The sequence below is a fragment of the Nelusetta ayraudi genome, unplaced genomic scaffold (genome assembly GCF_046127955.1).
Source record: "Nelusetta ayraudi isolate G7.1 ecotype Tasmania unplaced genomic scaffold, CSIRO-AGI_Nayr_v1 ptg000032l, whole genome shotgun sequence".
Classification (NCBI taxonomy): Eukaryota; Metazoa; Chordata; class Actinopteri; order Tetraodontiformes; family Monacanthidae; genus Nelusetta; species Nelusetta ayraudi.
Genome location: NW_027466082.1, coordinates 248,738 through 266,232, shown reverse-complemented (window position 1 = coordinate 266,232; position 17,495 = coordinate 248,738). Strand labels below are relative to the sequence as shown.

Genomic DNA, 17,495 nt, shown 5'->3' with positions numbered 1-17,495 from the left:
GACATTTGGTTTCTTTGAAGATAAAGGCTTCATGCACACAATAAAAGATTATAATCTCGGAAATTAGAACATTTTGCTACTAACCCGGTACTATCAAACAGTGCGAATGCCTCAGCCAACAATAAATCTGCCTCCAAACGCCACAAAAATCAGTTTACACTCTTGGTACTCTAAACCCATTTATTACTACATAGTTGTTGTGTAAAAGAAATGACATTGTTTGCTTTCTACGGTAGACGTTACATGTTTCATATGTGGAAAATCAAAGTGCCAGTTGTGTGAGACCTGTATTTGTCACAAAAAGATTTGTCTGGTCGACTGTGGCTGGCTATAGATGAGTGGTGTCAACACCAGTATACATGTATTTTATTATTTTTTTTAAAGGGGAGAAACAAGTTCATTGACAGTACAGGCACAGCGGGGGGGTGTGTGTGGGGGGGGGGGTGTCGCGGATAGCTCGACTTCCTTGCTTGCTCGCTCAATCAAAGCTGACACTGTTGTTCGCTGTATTAACTGTCTGTTTGCAACGCGTCCACGCACTGCACAGATCAGTTCTACTGGTTGGTCTGGTTGTGTCTACGTGTTTTGCACTCTCTCCCCACCACCTCCACCCGCACTGCGACCCGCAACCTCTCTTTCATCAAAACACAACAGTCATGGCCGCTGGTGACGATTGTGCCTGCGCGCTCGCGCACGTACTCGCCCGTTTCCTTCCTCCGCAGCTCCCACCGAGCGAGCGAGCGACCGTGCGGCCTCTCGACAAAACAGATCCAACTGGCCGCGTACGATTTCGCGTTCAAAGCCACTTTGGGCAGGGCGTTTCGCTTAAATGCCTTTATAATTTAGAAATTCAAAATGACGGAATTCCTCTTTTTTTTTTAACGATTTCGTGTGTTCTTTTTTTCATATTTTGACATTCAAGACCTCGCTTCGAACCGTTTTAACCGAACAAAGGCGGCGCGGTAGGAGACAGGTGAGACGAAATGGAACGCGGCCGCAGTGTCCTATTCCAGAAAACACATGATCCCTCCAGTCGGGCGACGCGACCGGTGACGTCAGAGGGGCGGAGGCGGAGCCATTTGTAAGGTTATAAAAGCACCCACGCTGTCGCGTTGGACGCCACCTTCCACGCACCTCCCTATCTGGCATACCCCCCCGCGACCGTCCTCCGCGGCCTCCCAGAGCAGCGGCTCTAACCAACAACGACGCCAACACTGGAGCTGTAAAACCAACAACGGGGTGAGTACGACATTTTCGAAGAGAAGAAAAATGAAAGCCTTATTTTCGCGCATGATTGGGGTTTGACGATACTGTGGGTTTACCGCTTCATTGTTTACGTTCGTCGTCTTAGACTGCACAGTCGGTAAAATAGTGATATGTATATATATATATATGTATTAATTTTTATTTTATTTTTTATTTTTTATTTTTTTTTAAACTGAATTGCAATGACGTAAACGTCAATTATGCCACTATTCATGAATTGACAGCGGTGGGGTGACATGTCGGCTAACCATTAGCATGTCGTTAGCGACTCCCATAGACGCCAATAACTAGCGAGCTAGAAATGCAGTCGTTTGTCTTGTTGTTGTTGCAACAACAACAACAACAACAACAACAAAAAGAAGAAGAAGAAGCGCAGAATTATATTGCGCTCGTATGACGGCGACATTCTTAAACGCAAATGTTCGAACCGACCGCAGCCAATCCGGTGGAGGGGCACGTACAAGCATGGCGTAGTTGCTTATTGCAGTCCAGTTGGCTGCACAGCGAGCGAGCAACGTGATAAACAACCAAGCGTGGCTTTTTTTTTTTTCTCGCTCTGTGGAACTTCCTTGCTTTTACGGTCAGCGACAGAGAAAGTCTGGTTGCAAAAAAAAAAAAAAAAAAAAAATGATAATAAAAAAAAAAAAATCTGTCCAGTTCGCTGCGCATTGTTGTGGCGTGTTGTGACGGCGCGTGTTTTGTGTTTTGTTTTGCCCACAGGCCTCCCGTTTAAAAACGCCGCAGCAAGATCAGCAGCCCAGCGCAGTGAGGCCAACTTGCGACTCCCTCTGAAACCCACTCGTTTCGGAGAAGTGCAAATTGACGCAGCCATAAAGGGGGAAAGGAAAAAAGACCCCACTGTCGCCGCCTCAAATTAACCCAACTCAAACCCACCCACCTTCCTTCCTTCCTTCGAATCGAAGCAAAAATGGTTCAAAACAAGATTACCGAAGTCACCGGATTCCACCGCTCCTTCAAGGTGAGTTTGTGTGAATTTTCTTTTCTTTTTTTCTTTCTTTTTTTTTTTTTTTTTTAATGTGAATTTGATTGTTGGACTGCATTTATTTGGCAGCGTGTGTGGTAGTAGAAAGCCCACCGCCTCGCTAAATATAAACACTGCTGATCGCCCAGATCGTTCTGGCTGATGCAAAATCGGCGTGCATGGCCCCAATGTCACGTGCACGTGGAGCTCATGAACGCGCAACATGAGTCACTGGGAGTTAGCTTGCAGAACCTGCTTGGCTCGTGCCTTTGTGTGTTTGCCATGGGCTTTGGGATAATTTGGAGGCTGCGCAGCGGCCGTCATTTTTCTAAGTCTCCTCAGCTGTGTTTCCAACGAGTCAATTGTTAGTTTATGTTTGGCACGGCGGGAGATAATGAGGGTTGGGACGGAGACTTATCATTACGACTCTTTGATAAAACACCACTTCTTCTGCCTTTTTGCTCGCAGGGCCAAAATCCGTTTGAGTCTGACGACTTCACCAAAAATGGATCCCACCTACTTGATTCCTCTTTTAATTTTGATTCCTCCCCGCGACACGGTGAGTACGGAGGCTCCATAACAGTGACGTGACTTTTTGTACTTTTCACACAATACAAAACGCCCAATCCTAGCACGTTGGAATTAAAAAAAAAAAAACAACAACACCTTTCTGTCTGCGCAGACATGCCCTCAAGTCAGCCCATCGACATCCCCGATGCCAAGAAGAGAAACAAGAAGAAAAAACGTTGCCGGGCAACTGACAGTTTCTCTGGACGATTTGAGGGTAGGAAACTTTCACCTCTTGTGTCTCCTTCAGCTTAAGCCGCTTGATGTGTGATGCGTAATTCAACCTAACTTGTCATTGTGTCTGTCCTCTAGATGTCTATAAACTGCAGGAAGAGGTACTCGGAGAAGGCGCGTATGCCAGAGTGCAAACATGCATAAACCTCATCACCAACAAGGAATATGCAGTCAAGGTAAGCAGCCGGCAGCTTTTCATACCCGCGTGTCGGGGCTTGTCCGTCGGTTCCCTGGAAGTGTCCGCACCGCCGCATTAAACACGCCCGCTGCTTTGTGCAGGCTTTTCAGACTCGGCGGGGTGAAAAAAAGAAAAGCGACAGGAAGTGTTGTGTGTCCACGTTGTCGTCTTTTCACGGGGCACTTTTCGAAAATGTTTGTTGGGACAAGGAAAGTACCCTGCCTGAGGGAACCTTTCCTCTCTCAGAGTTCATTGCACTGTAGCGGATGTGTCTGCGGGCTCTCATCTGTGTTGTGCTACTTTGTGCTTTGCTTCTTCTTCTTTCTTTTTTTTTTTTTTTTCTCTCTCTCTCTCACTCTCTCTCCGTGAGTGCAACAAGAGCTGCTATTTGCAGGCCCTCCCCCACCGCTCACTGTTTTTGTACACGGCCAGCCTATCTGTGAGCTCAGAGAAAGGTACCCGCCCCTTTCCTTTTACTCCCATTGCCTGCAGAGGACGCTCATAGCGAGAACATTGTGTACTGGTTACTGTGCCAAAACAAAAAACCACATTCAGGGGAAGAAGGGGGGGTTGGGGGTTGCTGGGTGAGAGTTATGACCCAGGGTGTTTACGCTGCTTTGTTCGCTCTCGCGCAGCACATTTGTACTTCCGTCCCTCTACAAGTGGGACAGGAACTTATGAATCCTCGCGCCAGGATACTTGTTCCTTTTGCAAACTGCAACACGCGTTTCCTCTCATGTGGAAGCAAACATGGGAGAAATATAAATCTTAGTTGATTATATTTTTTTCAGGCCCATTGCCTGAAAGTCTTTTTGTAATGCTGTCGTTGGGAACTGCTTAACAAATGACTAATTCAGATAGCTGTTAAAGTTTTAATGCATCACGATATCCAACTGGTAGATCTTGTCGGTGCAAGTCTATATCATTCAACAATATAAAAATAAAAAAACAACAACTCCAAACCCATGCAACTGTGGCCTGTTGCTATTGTTTGCCCTGGGACGGTCTGGTTTATCCCCTGGGACGCCGCAGCGTGGGGTGGTGGGGCGAGGCACGAGGGTCGCCACTTATTGGTGTCACTTCGGAGTCACGGGGGGGGCTCAGACAACTCCTTGCCAGATGTCCAGTCTCTCCCCTCCCCCTCCAGACAGGGTGGGGGGAAGCGAGTGAGCTCCATGGGCTTCTTGTGTTGTGGTTGTAACAAAACCCCCCCAGAGAAGCCAGGACAAACGGTGCAAGGCTGCGCATGCCTCCCGCAAACCTCCCGTCCCAGCCGGCAATCGCAAATCGCAAATTGATGTTTGAACTGGCAAAAAGTGGGGGGCATTTTTCTGCATAGTGTTTTGGCCTCGCCCTTTTGTATAATAACGCATTGTTCGGCTTTGTTTGGAAACTGGAGCCGCGTGTGTGTGTGTGTCATCATCATCATCATCATCGCGGTGGGAGGTTTGTATAGCGGTGGAGGGGAGAAAGTGAGCTGATTCGGGGGGTTGTTTTGCTGCTGACTCAGACCGGGACGGCACGGGGCTTTGGGCTGCTTGCGGGTCTCTTGTCAGTACATTAATCCTAGACCCACACACCGAAGCTCTGGCCCCACTCTGCCTCAATGGCAGCTGTAATCCAGCTACCAGGAAGAGAAACACGCATGGCCTCTGAAACAGACAATAAACACGTCCCGAGCTGGAAAATTCAAGCCTTTTGCTCCGGTGTCAGCAGTCTGTCTTTCAGTCTCTCTTGGCGCCGGCCAGTGTGCAGCTGGGTCCTTTTTTTTTTTTTTTTTTTTTTTTTTTTTTACAAAGGTTTAGTTCCAGGCTGTGCAAAGATTTAGCACCGTTTTTGTTTGTTTGGATTTTTTTTTTTTTTTTTTTGAGATTTGCACAGTTCTGGATTTTTATGCGTCATTCAAAAGAATGCTCACAGCTCCATAGAGCATTAAACGGTTGTTTTTCATTCTTATGTTTCCATTTGATTTGGGTTCCGTCTCTGCGTCGGCATTCTGCTGCAGAACTATATTTGAGACGTTGTGAAAAGGTGGGATATAATTAGTAGGCAGATGCAGGGTCTGGTTGAGCTATAGGAGCTTTGTACAATACAGCCTAATTAGTGGTGTCCTGCCTGGTCCACTGTAAACAAGGTCATGGGTGGGGCTATTGTGGTGCTGTGAGAGGGGATACCTTTAACCCAGATATGGACTCAAACTTCTTTCCACCGACCCCTCGTGCATTTCCCCGAGACGCCTTGGTATCCGCCGCCGTGGAACATATAGGGCAGACATGTTTGCATGGTAGGATATTTATAGTTGGCGATGTTCTCTTACAGATCATCGAGAAGAGACCGGGTCACAGCCGCAGCCGTGTCTTCCGCGAGGTGGAGATGCTGTACCAGTGTCAGGGACACAGGTAAAGGCAACCCCCCCCCTGCCGAGCTCGGTGCACGGAAGCCGCACTAAAGATTATTGCCGCCTCACTTGTTTTTTTTTTGTTTTTTTTTTATCCTCTTTGTAGTAACATCCTGGAGCTGGTCGAGTTCTTTGAAGAGGAAGACAAATTCTACTTGGTGTTTGAGAAGCTCCGGGGAGGTGAGGGAACAACAACAGCTGCAGCAGCAGCAGGATGTCTGGATCCAATTCCCTTGTTTATTTACAAGCACTCCCTGTAATGCATCTTTACAACCTCTAGAGTGTAGCTGGTGTTTTGTGCCTGTGTGGTGAAAAGCATTGGCTTTTTTTTCTTTTTTTTTTTGTTGGAGTGGAGATGACGTAGTCTTGTCTCTCGTTACATCAGGGTCAATCTTGGCACAAATTCACAAGAGACGCCACTTCAGCGAGCAGGAAGCAAGTGTGGTTGTGCAGGACATTGCCAGTGCTCTAGATTTCCTGCATAACAAGGGTAAGGCCAAGAGGTTGTTTTTTTTTTTTTTTTTTTTTTAATGGTTTATCCAGTCTTCATTCCTGCTGCGTTTAAGCTTCTTACTGATGCAATGCCATGTTTTGTTCCAGGAATGGCACATCGAGATCTGAAACCTGAAAACATTCTCTGTGAGCGTGCAGACAAGGTGAGTTTGCTGCAAATACCCCCCCCCCCCAAACGAACTGGTTTAAAAGGCAGCGAGGTAAAAACAAAAAGGAAAACGGCAACAACAGATTTTGTTAACGATGCTGATTCCTTTCCTTTTTTCAGATTTCTCCTGTCAAGATCTGTGATTTTGACCTGGGAAGTGGAATCAAGCTGAATAGCGACAGCTCACCCATCTCCACTCCTGAGCTCCTCACACCGGTAAGCTCTCTCGCTTATTGCAAATTCGACAGCGGCTTTAAAGATGGAACTTTGTCTTCGATGACGACGAGGAAGTCCAAACATAGCTGTGGAAAGGACTTCATACAGCGAGAGAACAAATTAGACGTTGCTCCAGGACAAGGGCTTGGTCGTGTTTCTGGCCGAGTTCAGTGCCGTCAGGCTGTAAAAAAATGTTCTTATCAAGTTGAACTGGCTTGCTGCCTATTGGATGATCTGAAGTGGCGTTAGCTATAGACCGGCTTGCTGATTGGGCGAGAGAAAGTTGTTTTTTTCTCTCTCCCTCTCGAGGTTAAGATGGTTCAGTGTTTTTGCAGTTTCCCCCATAATCTCCCTAAATGCCCCTTTTTTTTTTTTTTCACGGGTGCAAATCCCCTGCTGTTTGTCTGTTATGTCGCTTATCAGTGATATATTAAAGCCCACATGTTTTGGGGTGGTCACTGTTTAACTTCGCCCTCCCTCACTGTTGTCAAAACTCAAGTGGCTGCAAAAGTGGGAGCCTCGCAACCTCAAAAAGTAAAGTTTAGCCGGCAAACCTTGCACTGTGTGTCGACACATGTCGTCTGCTGACGTCCCGCAGCAGGTGAAGGATTGTCCCGCCCCCAGGAATGTTGGGGGCAGATAGTGGAGGGGGGGGGGGCGCTCTACTTGTGCAACCTATCGTTCTTTAGCTTCAACTAATGGCCCGTACGTGCGCTACATGGAAAGGGCCGCAGAGTGCCTCGTGTTTAGTCTAGTTTGACGACCACCGTGTTTATTTAAGGTTGCCTGCCTCCCTCATATGATGTAAAGCTTGAGCTGGGGATTTATTTTAACAACTCCCGACATTCAATGCGGTGGCACTGAGACGCCAGCAGAAAAAGAAACGTCAATGCCGGACTGCAGAATGTGGCGTGATAGTGTCGGATCGCACTGCGTGTGTGCAGGAGCGACCTTGTAACTTTCAACAAGGTCGCTGCCTAGAATATGAAGAAGTTGAAATGAAAACACAAAACACGCCACTTCTCATTTCCCCTTCCTCCCCTGGGGGGTTGCAGGGGGGCGGTGGTTGTGTGTGTGCGCGTGTGTGTGTTCTTTCCACAAAAGCTCTGCATTGGACTCGTTCTAGAAACTTAACTCTCTGCCCACGTACATAGCAACTGAGATGTGATTGGCTGGACCAGTGGGAGGGGGAGGTGAACTGGGCAGGGACAAAAACAGCCCGTCTGCTCATGCGCGCTGCCTTGTTTTCTTTGCCTCGGTCGCCGGGACAATGTTATCCGATTTCCCTTTTTTTTTTTCTTTTTTCTTTTTCATTTCGTCATCGCTTCACACACCACAGTGACACACTCCCTGCCTCGCACTCCTCCGCCACCCCACTTTACCACATTCCTTGCTTTTTCTTTTTTTTTTCTTTAATTGCGTCCTGTTGGTGTTTGGGGGAAAAAAAAAAATGCAGTTTGACTGTGTTCCCGTTAGTGCGAATGGTTAAAAAGAAAAAGAGAAAAAAACACCCCTCGATGTTGGGAAGCACTGACCAGCAGACAGACGGGACTTTCCAAGAAAACGCTAATTTTAGTCTCCGAAGAAGTCCATGCGTGTTGGCTGGAAAAATAAAAAGTTATCGAGTGTCAGAACACGCACAGCTGTCGGACTCTGGAGGGGAACTGCAACATGGGACTGCCAGACACCAGCAGCTGACTGTTAAACAGAACCGGCACAACCCTGTATCAGTATTATTATTATTATTACTAGTATTACTAGTATTATTATTATTATTATCACCCTGGCCCTCGTCTGTCTATATTCACAGACTAGGTCTGTCGCTGTAAGCTGCTCCCAGTAATCCTGTAGTGTACAAAACAAGGAGAGGTGTGTCAGTGGTGTCACCATGGTCCGACCAGTCACATGGTTTCAGGAAAGTCCCGGGCTTGCAATATCGGCTAAGCCTGCGGGCGACCGCAGCTGCTGCGAAAACAATACGCCGCTTACAGGATGATTCGGTTTGATGTGACTGATGCAAAGTCACGAGACCCAATGCAAGTCCTCGTTAAAAGCCGCGCCTTCCCCTCCACCAACCCCTGTCCGTTTTCCAACACGGCCGCTGATTGTGGTTGGTGCCCGTTTTTCTTTTTCTTTTTTTCTTCTGCGTATTGACTTTATTTGACGTCATTTGTCAAACTTTCCCCCCCCCCGGGTAGCACAATTCTTGACTCGGAGCACATTTCTGCAGACCAATAAATCTTTGTGGCTTTAGTTCAAGTGGAAGCCGAGTTTGGCCTGAATCCAGTGATGGTGGGAGAGTGTTGGGGTGGGGGGGGGGGTGGGGTGCTGGTCTGTCTGAGGCAGTTGCCCCAGACGTGTTGTCGGCGAAAAAGCGTTGGGGGTTGGGGTTTTTCCATTCAGCAGGAGCAGCTTTGTCTGCGCCGAGATTCCTGTGCAGCAGATTTCATTACATAAGGGTGCGGAGGGGAGGAGTTGGCAGACAGCTGGGATGTGGCGCTGCTGCACAATGGACCGCCGCTCGATGGAAACACGTCCTCCCGCAGATCGGAGGAATGAAATAAACCAAAGCGCGTTTGTCCACATTTCAAGCTCCTTTGACGCAAATGGCTAAAAAAAAAATATATTTTGACTCACTCGAGAGGGAGCGAAATGGATTCCTTAAATGGATTGATGTGGTGGGGGGCTGGGGGGGGGATTAGGCCTGGTTCGATTTATTGAGGAATCCTGAGATGTAAAAACACGAGTTATGCAACTTGATGAGGCAATCGTGAAGGATCTCTCTGTTCTGCCCGTACCCTCGTCCTGCTGAACTAGCGACCTGCTCCCGTTGGAGTATTAAAACGCCGTTTATTTGTGTTCCGTGTTACATAACAGACGAGGGCCCGGCCCAGCCTGTGGCTCCGCAGGACAACCAATCCTCTTTTCCTCGCTCAGGATTTGGCCTAATTTCTTCCGCAGACGACATAACACGGCAGTGACGGGGGCGGGGGGCTGAGCCCGTCGTTGGCCCGCGGCCACGCTCGCCCTGGTCTGTGTGCAGCTGGGTGGTTAAAGCGGTGACTCACTGCTGATGCTGCTGCCGCTAACCTGCTTCACTTAAAGACTGAACACCATGTTCCAAACTCGCACGGCGAACAGACCTTAATGGGTTTAAAAAAAAAAAAAAGAAAGAAGAAACCTCTGCAGCGGAGCATGTGATTCTTAACCACCCCCCACTCCCCCTCGCACGACCCATGAGCAGCTCCCCCCTCCCCCCCCCGAGCCTGAACGCAGCCACGAGGTATCAGCTGAGCGAGGAATGTGCACTGCGCCCAATCTCGACCGACCGCTTGTGTTCTTTCACACTCGGCTCCGCTCGCGGTGCCGCTGTGTTTTTCCGCCTGCCGTCTGCGCGGCTTCTGACCGCTCGTCTCCCTCCCTCTGTCCCGCAGTGTGGATCTGCCGAGTACATGGCGCCGGAGGTGGTGGAGGCGTTCAGCGAGGAGGCCACCATTTACGACAAGCGCTGCGACCTGTGGAGCCTCGGCGTCATCCTCTACATCATGCTGAGCGGCTACCCGCCCTTCGTGGGCCGCTGTGGGGGCGGCTGTGGCTGGGAATTGGGGGAGCCCTGCCACACTTGCCAGGTAAGGGGGAAAAAAAAGAAGAACGAGTAGAAACGCTCGTCCCTGGTCAGTGGAACTCACGTGGCAACGCGTCTCTCCATTCCAGAACACTTTGTTTGAGAGTATCCAAGAAGGAAAATACGAGTTTCCAGAGAAAGACTGGGCTCACATCTCCTCAAGTGCCAAAGACCTAATATCCAAACTTCTCGTCCGGGATGCCAAAAACCGACTCAGTGCCAGCCAGGTGCTGCAGCACCCCTGGGTGCAAGGGGTAGGTGCTCCTACGTTTCCCTCCTGGATTTGTCCCATTCAAACCAAATGCTTTTTGGGTTTTAATCCACGGACCTTCTTTCTCCTCCTCAACAGGCTTTATACGATACTTTGCCGATATCCATCTTTCATCAGAGGTGAGAGACGCTCGCAGCCGCTCCGAGTGTAAACGGAACTTTGACTTTTGTTTCCTGTTGCCTTCATCGGATTCCTAACGTCGCTCTCTTCCTGCCCAGCAGAACCAGCAGTGCCAGGGACTTCACATTCTTCGCCGACAAGGCCATGGCCGTGAACCGGCAGCTGGCCGAGCAGGATGGCATGGAGGACCAGCACCAGCAGCAGGACGTCCCGTTCGTGGTGACGGCCGCCGGCTCCTCCATGCAGCTCTCTCCTCCCTCCAACTCCAAGCTGGCCCGGCGCAGGCAGCGAGGCAGCCAGCCCAAGGGAGGGGCCGTGTCTGCCGCCGAGCTGCGCAAACTGCTGGCCCCCCTCGTCGCCGTGGGAGACTGTGCCTGAACCTCTTCCATCCCCGACCGACCGACCGACCGACCGACCGACCGACCGCCGACCTTCCGTTAAGATCGCAAGTCCAGGTCCAGGACTGCCACCAACCTCCTGAGACTCTCCCAGTCCAGTCCAGTCCGGTTCTGCCCCCCCCCACCCACCCACCCCCCAATCCCCCTTCTCTCCGACTCCAGCTGGCCTTGGTCCCTCTGCCGTTCAGGCTCTCTTCTTGCCTCGCTGTCAAGGGAGTTGCCTCTTGCAGCCCTTTTTTGTTTTTCCTCAAAAATGCCTTCTGCCCTTCTGTAGCACTTCTGAAGCACATCAAGCCCAGGGCCTGCATTCTGCAAACACACTCAAATGTGCAAGTCAGGGTTTTGGAAGAGGAGAGGAGGAGGAGGAGGTGGAGGAGGAGGAGGGGAGGGGGGCAGCCGTGTAATGGTCTGGGAAAAAGAAGTATTTTCTAAGTTATGTTTTTCCCTTCTTTTTTTTTTGTTCTTTCTTCTCTCCATAAAACTCAGAAGTCACAACACTTCAAAAACAAAAACAAACAACTCAGCTCAGACACCAAAGGACAACCTGTTGTGCTGCTCTGATGTTATAACTGGATCCACTGTGAATTAAGTTGGAAATGTTTTCTCTTGCCTGTATGTATATGCATTAACAGCCCATCTACTAGATGCATACAAGCTTATGCAATATGCCAAGGTGAAGGCTGCCCTGTCTGAAAGGGATTCAGTCGGGGAGGGTGGGGGGGGTTGAAAGGGCTGTAAGCCAATGCTGTCTGTGCCTGGTGTGGTCCGTGATGTGTTGACGCGACCGGGGACTTCAAAGTCGCCCTTTGTTCCGTTTTTCCTTTCTCTCATTTAAAGTTCCTCATCGCAACGCCTCACTTGCAAATGTCAGAGAGGGAAAACGCTCAACCAGCCCGCTGGCCCTGAATTTGATGCTTCAAAACGAAATGCATACATTTTTTGCTGTGGCCAGGATGCCCTTACTGTTTCAGCAAGTTTATTATATGAACGTATGCTAAATTAAAGGAGGCCACACCTTCTCAGTGTTTATGTACACGCCCCGTCTGGCAAGTCTAACGGGGTTGAATTAAACTATTGCACTTGTGTCACGACGCAGTGCCACCTCCGATCCGAGACGTCTGAGCGAGCGCTCGAGCGAAATTCACGTAGGGTAGAATGTGTCAAACGGCTGCGTTAACGAAAAGTGGCTGAGTGACTCACTATTTGGGATTGGCGATTGTGGCCACCGCTTTCTTTTGCTTGTCTTCCACCCCCAAATTCTAACCTCAGAATTTGGCAGTACACGTTAGAATTCCAATCAGCGGTTTGAAAAGCACATCTTGGCCCATGTAACCTTTGTGGCACTTATCGAATGAATTTTTGATTTTTTTTTTTTCTCTTTTTTTTTTTGTTGCCTGTAATGGTTCATTGTCTTTTTGGAGATGCCCGTTTCAAAGTCACATCACATTACAATTAAAATGCAACGAAGACAATATTTTCTTTAAAAAAAAAAAAAAAAAAAAGGAAAACATTCCAGAAAAAGAAACAAAAAAAAAAAAAAAGTCTTCCACTGAGGTGTAACTGTATTACGTTTACTTTATCGTTCATGTTTGGAAACTCCATGTCAATGTGCCACGCAGACATTTTTTTTTTAAAGGCTGTCGATAAGCTTTTATTTTCTACATGGTGAGTTTTTTTTCCATGCAGGTGCTGTTCAGATCAGGTGAAACAAAAGATGTTGTCTTTACCTTCTTTTTTTTCAATGTTTTTTTTTTTCCTTCTTCTTTTTTGAAGTTTGTTTGTGCTGTATGAGGCAAGATGGTGAGAATTAAGTTGTCCTGGAGCGTTCGTGCCCAGTGAAGGCGAGTTTTTACGTTTTTTTTTGTTGTTTTTTTTTTTTTTTTAACGTGTAGCAAGTCTGCAATAATCTTTTGTTGCGATTGTGTTCAGCTCATTCTGACACTTGACAGGTAACGGACTGGTTGGTGATGAGGTCTCACAACACTGTAGCCATTTCACCAAAGAGGGTTTTTTTGAGTCGTGACATTGAACGTGTGATCCATCACCTGGCGTGGGGGGAGGGGGAGGGGGGGGGGATCATCTGATTGTCCATGTCCTGTTGCCAGCACTGCAGCGATGGTACTCTGGGAAAACAAAAAAATGGCTCCCTTGGTGTCAAAGGACCCATAATGCTGATAATGGGACACTGTAATTGTTCTACGATACCTTTCTACAGATACACACAGTTCTGGGGTTTTATGTCTTATAATAAGACTTGAATTTGTTTATGCAGCTGTTTCTTCTCTGTTTTGGGAATGTTCTTTGCTATCCGTAATCTCAAAGCATTAAGCTAATGATCAAGGCAATCTTGGGGGTTTTGAAATTACCGGAACAGTTCAGTATTCTGCCTTTTTCTCCTTCATTATTGAGCATCAGACATACTTGTCCCTACTTTTTGATAGGGTTCGATACTCAAAACGCACAGACTTTTGGCCACACTCTGTTATATCTTCAATGGTATAGGAGTTTTCTCGGTCGTCACCATTTCTACTTTTGTTAAGTGGCAGTAACTTTTTGGACTGCCTTTTATTGGGGCAAGGGGGACAACGTTCTATATCCTTAGGCCTTGCAATTCTTTCGTATTGTAAGTCATTTTGAAGTAAGGAATTGATCAAATTCATTCAGACAGTCCCATCAACCTCCCCCCCCCCACACACACAAATGAATGTAGCCCACAGGCAAGCATTTACAATCCAGCACCATTCATACGATGTTGAATAAATGTTCTGTTCGTGGACATGGTGTGGGGTCACTCGTGTCGATACAGTCCTCGATTATTATTTTTTATGAAGGTGGACCCCTGATTTGAAAGCAGTCTGGCTCACCCCAAACCATTGACATCATGGCAAGGCATACAAAACCAACACACCTTTTGAAAATTAAAAAAAAAAAAAGATTTAAAATAAGCACTTTACTGTACCATGTGAATGATTGCAGTTCACTCGACGCAACCTTTATGACAGTTGCAGCAGATTTTGTATTGTTTTTCTAAAAAAAAAAATGCAATAAAATTCTTTGAACTACAGACTTCCGGCTGGTTCTTGAGATCTCATCTTCCAAGTGAAAACAGGTCTAACACCACTGCAACTCTCCCTGCTTTCTGCCCTCTCGTATCTTTTCTGTCTGTTATTAACTTGCGCTCTTATCGGCTGGCCCAAGGCTGAGGCCATCTCTTCTGATTCGCAGCTGTAAATCCCGTTTATCAGTAACACCCGTTGGTATCTGAGCAGTCACGTGGCCGTCCTTGGCTGTCAGTAAATATGAGCTCAGTTGTTTCTTCACGCTGTGAAATGTGAAGGTGGTTTCACCTTGCGTCAGTCACAGTGAGAGCTGCTGCTGCTGCTGCTGCTGCTGCTGCTGCAGGCGCAGTTGGTGGGGGGGGCGGCTACAGCCGGAGGCCCTGATGGGATGAGACTGATGCAACGTGCTGCAAGAGCTGCAACGTCTGCGTGCCACCTCACGACATGCCTGTAAAGTACAAATTGACTGTGCTGAATTGAAATGGTGCAAGTCAGGGTTTGTCACCACCCGCTCCGTGGTGTTGTTGCGGCACATAGAGACAGCCAGCTTTACTGGCGTTATGGTGTTCAGAGAGGAGAAAAGACACTAAAATAAACTGTTAATTAGGCTAATTTTCTCAGAAAATAACCCTGCCAGCACTTTTCCAGTGCAACAAAACAACCCGTTATTTATTTATTTATTTTTTATTATTATTGTTGTTGTTGTTGACGCTAGTGCAATGAAGCATTTGCTCATGACTTCATGTTCATTTTCCCATCCTTCCTAAATTTGGTTGCGTTGCCTCGAGAAAAACAGCCGACAAAGGGGGAAAAAAACATGCTATTCCAGCACTGCGGACGTCACACGACTGGAGGAAATCGAATGATGCAACAGCAGCTTGTTTTCTGTACAGCCTTCAGGGAACATGTGACCGTGGCGAAACATTGAGGGTTTATGTTTCCCCCTAGTGGACGGTCGAGATACGATCCTGTAGACTGTAATGACTGCTGTGTGCGCTAAAACCCGATCGTACTCGCACGATGGTGCAGACAGCTGGGATATGCTCCAGGAGCACTACCCAATGAATGAGTCAACAGCCTCTTTATCAAATGCAATGAGCTTTGCAGTCAGGATTTCATTTCCTCACCCACCGCATTTGACTAAGGAGAAATGTGCCCACTTTTATTTACCTTGTGAGTGAACTAGAGCTTTTACAGAGAGGAATCTTTCAGATCTTTTGTCTTTCAAGCTCGTCACAAGTGACCTGAAACATTGTTAGTGGATTAAATATCGCAAAACAAACATCATGGACTTGCAAAAGAGACACCAAAACATTGTTTGAACAGTTCTACAGTCCTGAGCCATGAGATGTTGAATGTACCAGTGCAGTCTGTAAACCAGTACAAACAATTTCGATGTGACAGGATTAAATCAAGTATTAAATAAAGGAAAGAACAAGGCATCCTTGTGTAAGCAAGGAATCATGAGGTCTTAAGGGATGAGATTACATTTTTCACACATGGAAATATTTGGTTCTTTCCGCACTGTGAAGTTTCAAGGAGTAAGAAACCTCTTTCTTTTTCGTGTTCTCCTGTGACTGTACTGTCACTGTCCCTAAGCTGTAAAGCACTTTTAAATAGTACAAGTAGAGTAGAATCTATCGTAGTTATACTGTATCGATCTCTTGCAGTCAAAGGAAATTCAACAAAAAAAACAAGGCATGCTGTTTGCCTGTCGTCAGTATCTCATCATTTAATGCCTTATTTATTCCACCACACTTCTGCGTGTGACCTGCCAAGTTATCGCAGTGCATCGTTCTGAATGATGTCTTAATTCCTCAAATTTAACTGGAGGATGAGCCTCTGAATCTTAGTTAAATGAGACAGCGAATGGCAAAGAGTTTTAATGATGATAAGGTATGACATGGGATAATATATTATATAAAATAATGTGTTTAAGCGATACCTTGTAGTTTTACTGCCTTATAAAAATTTGTAATGACTCATTGACATGAAAGAAACTTGTTGTGACTTGTCTGGGTGTCATTCACACAGTGCACCTGCTGAACTCGTATCGGGTCATTAAAAAAAAATTGACTGCCTGCCCAGTGGTCTCCTGGAGCCTAGCTATAGAAAGTAGCAAGCACATTAGTCATGCAGTGGCGCTTTTAAACTTTAAAAGATATGAACTCCACTTCACTCCTCACCTTACAGTTTTGCATCTCAAATGAGAGCAAGTAAAATGGCTGTAAGACCACATTGACTGATGGATCCTCTTGGAGTCTATGTGAAATGAATTAACTGACTGAAAAAAAACAACAACTATTTTTACCGTCTGTATAAAATGATTGCATCTTCCTGGGGAAACATTTTCTGCAATATCTCAGTGACCTCCCTCCACTCAAACATGGGAGACCTTTAGCTGCCATTTGGAAACATGACTACCCAGTGGAAACTTGCCAAGTATGACATCAGTGTTTACCTGACACACCTGTGATGACCTGATGACGCGCCATGAGAGATCAAAAGGTCTGAGCACATGTTGCTGTGGGAATTTAAGAGTTGGGTGCCAGGTAGGTGGCAGATCATTGACGCTGGAGATTTTTAGCGTTGTGTTTTTATGTCAAGTGGCTTTTTTATTGACTTAATAACAGTGGCTGTAAAAATTAGAACATTTGGTCAAATAAACGCAGGTACATACTGTACACGTCTTTGTAGAAGGAAAAACACGGAATGCTCATTGATTTTGCTGCCTTTTGTTGAGGGGAAAAGAATAGGATAATTATGTGTGTAAAGTGAATTTAGAATGTGATCATGTGATTTCAAAATTCATTCCAATTTCAAAATGCGGAGTAAAATTAACAGATGAGGTTAATGTATAACAAGGACAAATTGAATTCATTTATTTATGTATTGGTTTATTTAAACTATAACTTTCACTCCACACTGTTGGTAAAGTAAAAAATAAAATAAAATGCAAAGCAGATCCATCCAATCTTTTCAAAATGTCAACCTGGCACATATCTGACGTTTGGTTGGGGTAAAGTTAACTTGTGTTTTCTTTCAGACGGACAGACTGAAGGTATTCAGTACAAACTGCCAATAGGCAACTGTGAAATAAAAGTGTTTGATCAACTGTCTCGTTTATCTTTTCCAAAGCAGATTGAACTATTACTTAATGGTTTGAGTCTCACACCTGTGTCTAATTGATACAAGTCAATTCGTGTTTTAAGACGGGAATGAAATGACCCATTTTGTTGATGTATGCGAAAAGAGACCTATGACCACAATAAAGTACTTTTTTTTTTAATTTTTTTTTAAATTCATGATTCGGTTTTGCGATGATTATGGCGACTATAGATAGATTTTAGCATTTTGTGAGTTGAACGCCTTCAAGCACCGAATATAACATTTTTAATATACTTTTTCTTTTCTTTTTAACTGATTCTTCCCTATCTTTCTTCCCATTTTCACAGAAATCAGCTCTCTCTCTCGCCTCTATGACGTAGAGCAGTGCGACACACGTGAACTCTCGCGAGAT

General features: G+C 46.4%; 1 protein-coding gene across 2 annotated transcripts; it reads left to right on the top strand.

Moving 5' to 3' along the window:
• Nucleotides 1–1,081: 1,081 nt before the first annotated feature.
• Nucleotides 1,082–13,980, top strand: mknk2b (MAPK interacting serine/threonine kinase 2b). Of its 2 annotated transcripts, none has more exons than XM_076031235.1 (14): nucleotides 1,082–1,239; nucleotides 1,987–2,245; nucleotides 2,717–2,807; nucleotides 2,931–3,032; nucleotides 3,128–3,225; nucleotides 5,547–5,626; nucleotides 5,732–5,805; nucleotides 6,011–6,115; nucleotides 6,226–6,281; nucleotides 6,407–6,502; nucleotides 9,937–10,131; nucleotides 10,217–10,381; nucleotides 10,477–10,517; nucleotides 10,620–13,980. In XM_076031235.1, the coding sequence occupies exons 2-14, from the start codon at nucleotides 2,195–2,197 to the stop codon at nucleotides 10,894–10,896; spliced, it is 1,431 nt and encodes a 476-aa protein (XP_075887350.1). In that variant the 5' UTR covers nucleotides 1,082–1,239; nucleotides 1,987–2,194; the 3' UTR covers nucleotides 10,897–13,980. The 2 variants fall into 2 exon arrangements, with proteins under 2 accessions (XP_075887350.1, XP_075887349.1); XM_076031234.1 differs by having other exon boundaries at nucleotides 10,617–13,980.
• The last annotated feature ends 3,515 nt before the right edge of the window (nucleotides 13,981–17,495 follow it).